General features: G+C 39.8%; 1 protein-coding gene across 1 annotated transcript in view; it reads right to left on the minus strand.

Moving 5' to 3' along the window:
• Positions 1-13,418, minus strand: part of LOC138364543 (uncharacterized) — a 251,928-nt gene that overhangs the window by 10,425 nt on the left and 228,085 nt on the right. The window contains exons 10-12 of the mRNA XM_069324198.1: positions 6,201-6,404; positions 5,251-5,497; positions 3,373-3,558 (exon numbers count right to left, since the gene is read on the minus strand). Coding sequence (XP_069180299.1) covers positions 3,373-3,558; positions 5,251-5,497; positions 6,201-6,404 — 637 coding nt within the window. The remainder of the gene's footprint in view (positions 1-3,372; positions 3,559-5,250; positions 5,498-6,200; positions 6,405-13,418) is intronic.

A 13,418-nucleotide genomic window follows, 5' to 3' on the forward strand; every position in this document is an offset into this window, starting at 1 on the left:
AATATATTTTCTCTAATTTTTTTCTTATGAAATGATAAAGCTACCCATTTCATTATATATGAGGTCAACTTTTTATTATTGGAGTTAAAATTAACGTAGATATATGACTGAACCTAACCAACCCTACCTAACCTAACCAAACCTATCTTTATAGGTTAGGTTAGGTTAGGTATCTGAAAAAGTTATGTTAGGTTAGGTTAGGTAGGTTAGGTATTCGAAAAACAATTAACTCATGAAAACTTGGCTTATTAGGCAAATCGGGCCTTGCATAGTAGGCTGAGAAGTGCATTCTGGCTACTAGGTACGACATATATATATATATATATATATATGTCGTACCTAGTAGCCAGAACGCACTTCTCAGCCTACTATGCAAGGCTCGATTTGCCTAATAAGCCAAGTTTTTCTGAATTAATATATTTTCTCTAATTTTTTTCTTATAAAATGATAAAACTACCCATTTCATTATGTATGAGGTCAATTTTTTTTATTGGAGTTAAAATTAACATAGATATATGACCGAACCTAACCAACCCTACCTAACCTAACCTATCTTTATAGGTTAGGTTAGGTTAGATAGCCAAAAAAGTTAGGTTAGGTTAGGTTAGGTAGGTTAGGTAGTCGAAAAACAATTAATTCATGAAATCTTGGCTTATTAGGCAAATCGGGCCTTGTATAGTTGGCGGAGAAGGTATATATATATTTATATATATATGTCGTACCTAGTAGCCAGAACTCACTTCTCAGCCTACTATTCAAGGCCCGATTTGCCTAATAAGCCAAGTTTTCCTGAATTAATATATTTACTATAATTTTTTTCTTATGAAATGATAAAGCAACCCTTTTCTCTATGTATGAGGTCAATTTTTTTTATTGGAGTTAAAATTAACGTAGATATATGACCGAACCTAACCAACCCTACCTAACCTAACCTAACCTATATTTATAGGTAAGGTTAGGTTAGGTAGCCAAAAAAAGCTAGGTTAGGTTAGGTTAGGTAGGTTAGGTAGACGAAAAAACATTAATTCATGAAAACTTGGCTTATTAGGCAAATCGGGCCTTGAATAGTAGCCTGAGAAGTGCGTTCTGGCTATTAGGTACGACATATATATATATATATATATATATATATATATATATATATATATATATATATATATATATATAAAGTTTGTGAGGGTACCACCTCTGGTGCCAATGTGGGGACCCATAGCCTCGGAGAAGAAAATAAAAAGTATTCAGAGGAGACCTTGTGGTTTCTCACTGAACACTAATATTATCTTCTCCTACCACCCCCATTCTTTTGTATGTACACATATATATTTACTTTATTTGAACTTTGTACAAAAAAGGAGTTACATTTGGGTTACAAAGATGGTTGTCATAGGTTGTCGAGTTCCTCCAGCTCCTCAGATGGCTGGAAGGAACCCTGGATGCAGTGCGCATTTCCCCTCTGTATCGCCACACTGAGGCGCTGGAAAAGAAAGCTTGCAGCTCTCGGGTCCCTTGTTGTTTCAATGAGCCTAGAACCCAGTTCCTTCAAAAAACTGGTAGCACTTTTACCCCAGGCGCCGAGCGTCTCAGAAGCAATGGGGACAAAATTGTAGTGGTGATCCAGTAGAGACTTCGAGATATATATACATCTCAAATATATATATATATATATATATATATATATATATATATATATATATATATATATATATATATATATATATATATATATATATATATATATATATATATATATATATATATATACTTGCATAAACCACAAGTGAAGATTAACAATCTTTGGACAACACCCACCAGTGGGCCTCGAACCCAGAAAGCACAACTACCTTCCAGTAGCTGCCATAACTAGTACGCCTTAACCCACTACACCATCAGACCCTTAAAAGAAGTATAGACTTCGAGATATATATACATCTCAAATATCTCCACTTCCCAAGGGCACTAGACAAGTGAGAGGTTACTATGCGTTTTTCATCAAGCCACTGTTAATGTGGGAGAACTCATGTCCATGCTATAAGCCTATACTTGCATAAACCACAATATATTTGTGGGAGATATTTGAGATGTATATATATCTCGAAGTCTCTACTTCTTTTAAGGGTCTGATGGTGTAGTGGGTTAAGGCGTACTAGTTATATCAGCTACTGGAAGGTAGTTGTGCTTTCTGGGTTGGAGGCCCACTGGTGGGTGTTGTCCAAAGATTGTTAATGTGTGTATATATATATATATATATATATATATATATATATATATACATTATAATGTATATATATATATATATATATATATATATATATATATATATATATATATATATATATATATATATATATACATACTAGCTATACCACGCCACGCATTGCTGTTGCTCAGCAATGCATGCGCATTGCTGAGCAGTCCTCCCCACCATTTTCTCCTCCCCCGTCCCCTAGTCCTCCCAACTATTCCTCACTTTCCTGTACCATCGTCCTCCCAGCCATTCCCCACTCCCCCGTCCCCTCGTCCACCCCCACCATTTCAAGGCTCCTCAGTACCCTTGTCCTTCCCATCATCCCCCACTCTACCGTTCCTTCATCCTAATAACCATTCGCCACTCCACTGTCCTCTCGTCTCCACCTTCCCCCCCCCCCCCGTCTCCTCGCTTTCCCCACCATTACCCGCCTCCCCATGTCCCGTCTTCTTCAGCTCTGTTGAATCTAAGTTGAAATCCTAATGGGTTTGTTACTGTGCACTGTTTTAGATAATGTGCCAGTGGTCTGTTGGGCATTTCTCCACAGTGTTGATATTTCCTCTCATCTTCCGGAACCTGTAAGCCTATTTCCCATGCACATGGGTATCGAAGCCTGATGCGATGTAATTGTACTTCTGTTGCTCTACTGTTCCCTTTCATCAAACTAGGTGGTTCGTAGTTGGTTGAATTCTTGTACCAACCCGCAGATCCTGATGTTGCGACTGGTGTGTTGTGGTCACTGTACATCTTTTGCATTGCTCTGTTTCTTATTACTTTCATAATCTGTGATAGACTCTGTGGTGTGTAAATGTCTACATTTCTTCTCTTAGTTGCAAGTTTTGCAGCTTCGTCTGCAATGTCATTTCCTATTTTTCTCACATGACTTAGCACCAAGTTGATAAGTACCCGTCGGCCTTGTCGTTTGAGTGTTTGCATTAATGATATGACATTTGTGATCAGATGTATGTTATCACATATGTGTTCTTGTTGCAATGTTTCGATGGCGGTTCTCGAATCTGTATGTATGATAACATGTTGTCGGTGTTCAGCAAGAGCATGTTCCAAAGCCTTCTGAATGGCTAGCATCTCTGTTTGTAAATTCGAACACCCATTTGAGAGCCTCAAACTATTTACAAAGTTTCCTGCTTTAACTGCAGCTCCGGTTTCTTGTCCCTGCTGGTCTACTGATCCATCTGTGAAGTAAGTAAAGCTGTCGGATGCCATGTTTGCTTCTATATGCATCTGTGCAATGTTACGTAGTAGATGAGGATCTGTCTGGTTCTTTTTTCCTTCAATAACCATATTATTAAAGTCTGCTGGCAGAGATTCCCAAGGGGCTTGCATAACAAAGTCTGCATGTATTTCGTCGACACCCCTCTCAGTGACTGTGTTTGTTATATCGAATGTATTGATGGTGTTTATCGCACAATGGGTCCACCTGTTGCTATTGAAGGCTCTTCTGTCCAGAGTTAGTGCTCCAGTGATTATATCTTCAAGTGAACTGATTCTAAGTCTAATCAATATCTTGGTCAGCATGCACGCAGCAATCCCTTTTACCCTTATTTTAATCGACGTTAGCTTGGTTTCTAGTCTTAGGTTCAGTATTTTAGTCCATCTGGGAGCTCCTGTTATGATTCGCAAAGCATCGTTTTGAGTAACCTCAACGTTTGCCCACTGACCAGGAGAAAGAGTGAGTAAGGCAGGCGCTGCCTAATCAACTAGGGAACGAACGGCGTGTATGTAAAACATTTTTAACACTTTGTGTCCCGCTCCTAGACGGGGCCCTGTGATTGCTCTCATTATATTTAGTCGTGATTTTGCTTTCTCCTTTAGATATTGAATTTGCTTGTTGAATGTCATTTTAAAATCTATCCAAACTCCGAGATATTGATATTGTGTAACCCACTGAAGGTTAATGTCTTGAATGCGTAGGTGCCTGTCTGGAGTGTTGCCGCCTAGTCTCATTGCCTTAGACTTCTGTGCAGATATTTTTAGCCCTAAAACGCTGCATTCAAATGTTACTTTATCTTATGCACCTTGTGCTTTATTTAGAAGTGAAGGACCTGTAATGACTAATGCTATATCATCAGCATACCTTAGCAATTTAACCCCTTCTGTAAATGTCATGGAAACAAGGTTTTCCATAAGGATGTTAAAGAGACTAGGACTGAGGATTCCTCCTTGTGGAGTCCCATTCTCATGCAAGTGGTAGTCCAACACCTTTCCTTGCAACTTTACTCTGGCATACCTGTGACATAGGTAATCTTGACTCCATGCTAGCATATTTTCCTTTACACTTTTTTTTAACTAAGGTGTATAAAATTGCTGGCGGGCTTGCAAGTTCGAATGCATTTTCTAGATCAAGGAAGATCACTATAGCTGGACCTGAGTTAACTGTTCCTAGTAATGTTGCTATGCAGTTGGCAGTACCTTCTCCTCTAGTGAAGCCGAATATGTGTTTATGCAGGTCTCCAGTCTTCCACAGTAGCCTATTTAAGACCATCCGTTCTGCAGTTTTACTAATGCATGATGTTAATGAAATGGGTCTGTAAGTGCCAGGTTCTTTCGGCTTAGGAATCTGTATGATGTATTCACCTAGTTATGTTTGCGGGGGTTGAGCTTTGCTCTTTCGGACCGCCTCTCAACTGTCAATCAACTGTTTACTAACTACTTTTTTTTTCTCCACACCACACACACACACACACACCAGGAAGCAGCCCGTGACAGCCGACTAACTCCCAGGTACCTATTTACTGCTAGGTAACAGGGGCATTCAGGGTGAAAGAAACTTTGTCCATTTGTTTCTGCATGGTGTGGGAATCGAACCCGCGCCACAGAATTACGAGTCCTGCGCGCTATCCTATAGGCTACAAGGCCCCTGTCTGTTTTCTTCCAAGAGGTCGGTAGTTTGCTTTGCTGCCAAGATGCATTGATGACGTCCAATATTCCTTGTTCTCCAGCAGGACCTGCATGTGCGACCATTGAGTATGTAATGTTATCCGCACCTGGTGCAGTGTCCTTACCACCTTTTTTGGCTCTGATTAGTTCTTGTTTGGTGAAGAGACAGTCACATTCGCCATTGATAGGTATGCTCTCATGAATGACTGTCAACCTCTCTTGTTTTAATTGTTCTTGCTTCCTTCGGACCATTGCAGGAACCTGATATGTAGCTGTTCTTTCTGCAAATTGGAAAGCAGCAAGTCTCTCAGCCTCCTGCAATGGTTGAATATGTCTGTGATCAGGCTGGTCGACCTGATATAGTTTTAATCTGACCCCATATCTGGGCAAGACTACCATGTTCATTTAGAGTTTGACACCTCTCAAACCATCTTGCCTCCTTTACTTCTCTAGAAACTCGTCCTGCTTCAGATATCACCGCTCTTAGCAGAGTTCTTCCTTCTGGTGTGGGGTTTCTCTTAAAATGTTTTCTGAAGATGTTGACTCTGTGGTTCTGTTCTTTAACTTCATTACTATAGAACCAATAGTTCTTTCGTTTTGTGTTTCCTGTGATAATGATTGGAATAGCTTTGTTTGCAGCAGCTGCAATGGCTTCCTGCAGATTGGTCTCGTGTATGTTCAAATCCTCAGGTGGCGTGTATATTGCTTACCATTTTTCAAGTTCCTCTTGGTATATATTCCAATTGGCCTTTCTTAAATTCCACCTAGGTTGTGCAGGTGGAGTAGGAGGACGTTCTATGTTTAGTGTCGTGACAGTAGCATAGTGGTCACTGGTGATCACCGGGTCTACTTTCCACTTCACCTGATGCTTGAGTGCTGTTGAGATTAATGTAAGATCAAGGGAACCTTCAAGAATGTGAGTGGGTTCCCCAGTGTTGAGACGTGTAATTTCAGGTACTTCTCGCAGAGCTGCAGCTAAATGGCGCCCGTCTGCATTGGCTGGCCCAGTCGCACCTAACTCTTGATGATGAGCATTAAAATCCCCAGCAATAATTACATTTTCCTGCGTGGCCAAGGCAAGCACTGCCTCTGCTTCTAGTTTACGTCTAAGGGGATTGTAAACGTTGTATATGAGGATCTCAATATTAGCCATATTCACTGTTACTGCTAATACCTCTACTCCATCCCCACATGAAACTGGGTCTATTTTCTTGCTGGGTATGGTGTTCCTGATTAGGGTCATTAACCCTCTTTGTCTTCCCTGTTCATACGGTATAACATAGTGCTGATAACCAGCTAATCTGAAGGATTTCTTGGCTGGGAAAAGAGTTTCTTCCAAAACGATTATATCTGCTTTCGTGCTGATTGCAGCCTCCTGAAGTGTGTGGTTTTTATTTCCAAGACCTTGTATGTTCCACTGCAGCATTCGTAATGGCCAGACGACGGTTTCGGTTGGTGTTGCCTGTTCTACCAGAACTCTTCTTCGGAATCGACCTCTATATTCTCCACCTCGCAAGTCGTGTCGCTACAAATCGGACTGCATTGATTGTTCGTGGTCATCCCCGGCATTGTTGGAATCTGTGCATAACTGTGGTCCATCACTTTGTTGTTGGTATTGCTGCATGTCGGACTGCATTGATTGCTTGTGGCTGTTTCTTGTGTTGTTGGAACCTGTGCATCTCTGCTGTTCAATACGTCTTTGTTGGTGTTGTTGTATTTCAGACTGCATTGGCTGTTGTTGTCTGTCTCTTGTGTTGTAAGATTCTGTTGATCTTGGGTGGTCACTGCTTCTTGCAGTTGCTGTTGTAAATGTTGATGTTCTGGTGTCTTGACTACCCGACTGTTGTTGGTAGTCTGTATGTCCATGTTGCATTGTTTATCCTCTTGTGCTCCGTCTTGTCTCAGACTGTCTGTTTCTTGTGTAACTGTGGTCTGCTGCACGATCTTGTCCATTATCACACAAGTGATTTCTTGAGTCTGTTGCTGTGAGGCGTTCTGCGTCATCTGTAGGCAATTGATAATGGTCTCTGCCATGATCTTCACGATGTTTTTCAGCTGGACCTCGGTGGTAAAACTGTATATCTGTAGTGTTGATTCCGAAAGTAATTGTTTTTTGCTCTTTTGCATTTGCTGTATTTCTGCAGCACTTTTGTGTATTTTCTGATTTGGAATTAATAGATTCGGGAAATTTTGCTCTATGAGAGTGTGTGTCTGTTGTGGTTGTGCACGAGTGTTCCAGACGTTGGTGTTGGTGTATGTGGTGCTGGTCTGTGTGTTTATCCTGGCCTGAGCTGTCTGCACTTTTTCTTTCCGTGCAGAGCAGGTTGTGCTCCAAGCATGATGTTTGCCTCCACAATTTGGACATTTGGCTGTTGTTGCCTGGTTTGCCTTGTGCTTGGCTATACAATCTTTGGTTGGATGTCTCAGGCTGCACACTCCGCATCTCTCCTGTCCGGTGCAGCGTGATTGATGGTGGCCGTATTTCTGACACCTGAAGCAGCGCAGGGGTTCCAGGACGTATGGCCTCTGTCGGTATGTTCCCCAATTTCCAAGACTGAATGTTTCTGGCACATGTCCCATGACGGTCACCAGAACCTGACGTGTCGCTGCCTTGTCTACTTTTGTGCGGCATCGTTCCACATTCAGGATTTGCTTGTGTTCTAGTACTGGATCCAGGGAAAAGTCGACTGGGTATCCCAAAAGCATGACTCGTGTGCGTCTCTCTGAAGGGTCCAGCTTTTCCAAGCATACAGGTTTCCCTTGCAGGACTCTTACTTTTTCTAAGTAATTTGCAGTCTGTTGGTCTTGTGGTGTCATTATTATTTCTCCTTTCAGGTTGACTGTAATGGAAAGTTTGAGCTCTGGTTGTTCTTTTTCCATTGCCGTTACTACTCCATATGCTGTAGGAAAGTGGTCTGTCTGTATTGTCTTGAATTTTGAAAGATGTGCAGAGTCTGGCGATGTCTGGTGTGAGACTGGTGGTGTCCTCTCCTGTCTCATACTGTTGTCCAGTGGCTGGGCTGTGGAGAGAGGTACATTGTCTGACACTGGCTGGTGTGTGACTTGTGCTGTCCTCTCCTGTCTCATACTGTCGTCTTGTGGCTGGGTTATTTTGAGGTTATCTTGAGATGATTTCGGGGCTTTTTAGTGTCCCCGCAGCCCGGTCCTCGACCAGACCTCCACCCCCAGGAAGCAGCCCGTGACAGCTGACTAACACCCAGATACCTATTTTACTGCTAGGTAAGAGGGGCATAGGTTGAAAGAAACTCTGCCCATTGTTTCTCGCCGGCGCCTGGGATCGAACCCAGGACCACAGGATCACAAGTCCAGCGTGCTGTCCGCTCGGCCGACCGGCTCCGGAGCGGACTGGGTTGTGGACAGAGAAGCATTGTCTGGCACTGGCTGGTGTGAGACTGATGCTGTCCTCTCTATGTCAATTACATCGGCTGTCTTGCTGGTAGACGCAAGTGGTGAAGCCTCGATAACAGTTTTCTTCAGGGCCTGCAGCATATCAGTCCACCGTCCCTCCTCATCTGAAAGCTAACTCCATTTCCTTTCTCGTAGCCTTCCCCATGATTCTCTTCACGTAGTGAGGACCGATTCACTGCCCTACCTAATGCCTGAGACACTCCTAGGCCTGGAGAAATTCATTCCCCTCCAACAAAGGCCGTAAAATGATTCCCCCAGGTGGAATCAGGGATACCTAACACCTATATGAGCTGTTTGGTCTACCTTTTCCGGTCAGGCTCAGTACACCTTCTAAGGTGCTCCCTTGTGGCAATACCTGCGGGATAACGCCTCGCCCTTCAGGGTAGGACTCTAAGTGACCTGGTTAGTGATACGGTCCTCAAAAAAAAAAAAAAGTGCGGTACGAGAGTTTGGGTCGCCTACGTACTGGGTTACGCAAAATACCAGTCAGCTGGACAGCAGGTAATCAACAACGTTGTTTCTCCGTCAATTATGGAAGAAATCGGAATTGTTTCCTTCAAAACAAGATACTGTCTGGGTCTTGGAGAACTGATGTATTCTTCCTCACAAAACCGCGATGAATTGAGCTGATGGGTGCTCAGAATCGTGAGATTTTCCGGGAACAAATCCGCGTGCGGCCAGCTAGCTATGGCGCCGGCAGCGAGCTTCCGAGAGAGTTGTGATACTAGTCTCGCATGATAGACTTACTCTATCCCAAGAGATCTACAAAAGCAAAACCTCTGCTACAAACAGCAGCACTTGAGTATCCGACTTCCTTTTATTCTGTTTTAATTAATGCATTATTTAATATAGATTGGTGGCCGGTTATTAGCATGAGAAAACCCACAACCAAGTACGTTTACTCAGCTCAATACACACACATATTCCATGTCATACTTGTATTTCTGTGTTTAGAGAACTATGATTAATTCCTTACATCCAAAACAGGTAATTGTGAGGAAGTTAGTGGAGCAGGAAGCTGGCTCCCAACATAATTATATAAATTTGTTACCCTGCTGTACAACAAGTCTTGTAGGCCTCCAGATACCCGCCATTACGTGGCACTCTGAGGCACAGGGCCACACCCAATTCTGATGCTACAATTACACAGCCTTAGCAGGCCCCACCAACAGTAGCAGCTAAGACCATTTTGTGTTTATACTGTAGACATAGTATTAGTTGTTATCAATTTAATTTTCTGTAATAATAGTAGATTAGACCACCATATGTGGTATGATTTATAATTTATATATAAAAGACTAGGTAAATAATTTGCGGTTTATGAGGGATCCACCTCCAAGTGGTTTGAGCTACAAATTGTCCCCCCCAATTGTGTGTGATAAGTTCTAACACCTGAATCAGAATTTAGAGTCCACTAACTAACTAACTAACTTACTAAGAAGTAAGAACTAACTCAGAAGAAAAATAAACTAATAAAAATAATATAATATTAAAGTCAATTAAAAAAATAAAGTAAATATGTAAATATTCATAAAAGAAAAGGAATGAAAACTGCTGGGATTTTCCCACAGCAGTTCCCGGCCACGCGTTGCTGAGGCTCAGCATCGCATGTGTGTTGCTGAGCCACACCAACCTTCTCTGTTCCCCAGTCCTCCCCACCATTTCCCCTCACCCGTCTCCTCGGCCTCCCAACCATTCCCCTCTCCACCGTCCCTCGTCCTTCCCAGCATTCCCCACGCCACCATCCCCTCTTTCTTCCCACCATGCCCCACTCCCCAGTCCCTCTGTCCTCCCCACTATTCTCCATTCCCCAATCCCCTCGACCACACCATCCCAAACTTCCCTGTCCCCTCGTCCTTCCCCACCATTAACCCATCCCTTGTCCCCTCGTCCTCCCCACCATTCCCCACTTCCTCATCTGATGCTTTCCCAAATGGTCTGATGTTCCCATCAGAAAATTGGGAACATAGAGGGATCCGATGTTCCCATCACTGAAACATAAGAAAAACAGTTTAAAAATGAAATGAAAAATGAACATATATAAAAATAAATTATACTCACGAAAGGAACGGTCTGGTAAACAACACAGCTCAATTCCAACGCAATTCATATAAAATAATTAAAGAAAAATGAAAATAAATAAAAAATCTATAAAATTCAATATATGATTACAATCAAAAACATTGAAATGGACATAAACATATCTAGAATAGCATGTGTGTTGCTTTTACATGCAACAGATGGCGCTGTTTTACAAGAAAGCATAGTTTTACCTGTCACAGGTGTGGCATCTCTACTTATACTTACGAAATGAATGGTATGGTAAACAACACAGCTCAATTCCAGCACAATGTCACACATTGACAAAAATAATAATTCAATAAAAAATAAAACAAATCGAAATCCATGAAAATAAAATTTATCAATGCAATCGGAAACATTGAAATGAAATTCGTGACATATTTGTTATAACGTGCATGTTACCATTATGTGCAACAGATGGCGCTGTTTTTCAAAAACACATGTTTTTACTTGTCTCAGGGGTGGCATTTATATAGTAGGTATATAAAAAGACGCATCTATTCGAATGGAACGTTGTATCAGAAATTCAAAGCAATCAGTAAAGAACTTTGGGAGATAGCAGTGTGTGTTGCTCTAACGTCCAACAGTTGGCGCTGTTTATACAAAAAAAAACATGTTTTTTTCCGTCATAGGTGAAGCATGTATATAGTAAGAATATAAAAACATGCGCCTATTCAAATAAAACTTTGTGTCAAAATTTCAAAGCAATCGGTAAAGAGGTTTCGAAGATTTCTTTCACTTGAAAAACACATAAAAACAGTTTTTCAAAAAAAGCATGTTTTTTTCCGGCACAGACGTGATATCAATATAATATGAATATAAAAACCCGCTCTGATGCGAATGGAACATTGTGTGAAACAATTTTGTACCTAATAGCCAGAACGCATTACTTGGCCTTCTATGCGAGGCCTGAATTGCCTAATAAGCCACGTTTTCCTGAATTTATGTATTTTTGTATTTTTTTCATATGAAATGATAAAGCTATCCATTTCATTATGCAAGAGTTAATTTTTTGAAATTTGAGTTACATTTAACGTAGATATATGACCGAAATTAACCTACCCTACCTAATCTAACCTAACATATCTTAACCTAATGTAACCTAACATAACTAAATAAATAGTTTATGTTCTTAATATAATATAATTATTATATATCAAATGAACCAATTGGAAACAATTTATTGAAAATAAGGAAAATCACTCGGCCTACTAGCCAAATCGGGCCTTGCATAGTAGGCCGAGAAGTGCGTTCTGGCTACTAAGTACGACATATATATATATATATATATATATATATATATATATATATATATATATATATATATATATATATATATATGTATATATATATATATATATATATATATATATATATATATATATATATATATATATATATATATATATATATATATATATATCGTACCTAGTAGCCAGAATGCACTTCTCGGCCTACTATGCAAGGCCCGATTTGCCTAATAGGCTGAGTGATTTTCTTTATTTCCAATAATTTTTTCCAAATAGTTTATATGAATTATTATTATTATTTTATTTTAAGACCATAATTTATTGACTTAGTTGTGTTAGTTTAGGTTAGGGTAAGATGGGTTAGGTTAGGTTAGGTAGGGTTGGTTAGGTTCGGTCATATAACTACGTTAGTTTTAACTCAAATTTAAACAAATTAACTCATACTTAATGAAATGGAGAGCTTTATCATTTCATAAGAAAAAAAATCGAAAAATATATAAATTCAGGAAAACTTGACTTATTAGGCAAATCGGACCTTGCATAGTAGGCCAAATAGTGAGTTCTGGCTACTAGGTACAACATATATATATATATATATATATATATATATACATATATATATATATATATATATATATATATATATATATATATATATATATATATATATATATATGTCGTACCTAGTAGCCAGAACGCACTTCTCAGCCTACTATGCAAGGCCCGATTTGCCTAATAAGCCAAGTTTTCATGAATTAATATATTTTCTCTAATTTTTTTCTTATGAAATGATAAAGGTACCCATTTCATTATGTATGAGGTCAATTTTTTTTATTGGAGTTAAAATTAACGTAGATATATGACCGAACCTAACCAACCCTACCTAACCTAACCTAACCTATATTTATAGGTAAGGTTAGGTTAGGTAGCCAAAAAAAGCTAGGTTAGGTTAGGTTAGGTAGGTTAGGTAGACGAAAAAACATTAATTCATGAAAACTTGGCTTAATAGGCAAATCGGGCCTTGAATAGTAGGCTGAGAAGTGCGTTCTGGCTATTAGGTACGACATATATATATATATATATATATATATATATATATATATATATATATCTATATGTCGTACCTAGTAGCCAGAACGCACTTCTCGGCCTACTATGCAAGGCCCGATTTGCCTAATAAGCCAAGTTTTCATGAATTAATGTTTTTTCGACTACCTAACCTACCTAACCTAACCTAACCTAACTTTTTCTGCTACCTAACCCAACCTAACCTATAAAGATAGGTTAGGTTAGGTTAGGTAGGGTTGGTTAGGTTTGGTCATTAATCTACGTTAATTTTAACTCCAATAAAAAAAAATTAACCTCATACATAATGAAATGGGTAGCTTTATCATTTCATAAGAAAAAAATTAGAGAAAATATATTAAATCAGGAAAACTTGGCTTATTAGGCAAATCGGGCCTTGCATAGTAGGCTGAGAAGTGCGTTCTGGCTACTAGGTACGACATATATAT

This window comes from Procambarus clarkii, chromosome 13 (genome assembly GCF_040958095.1).
Source record: "Procambarus clarkii isolate CNS0578487 chromosome 13, FALCON_Pclarkii_2.0, whole genome shotgun sequence".
Taxonomy (NCBI): domain Eukaryota; kingdom Metazoa; phylum Arthropoda; class Malacostraca; order Decapoda; family Cambaridae; genus Procambarus; species Procambarus clarkii.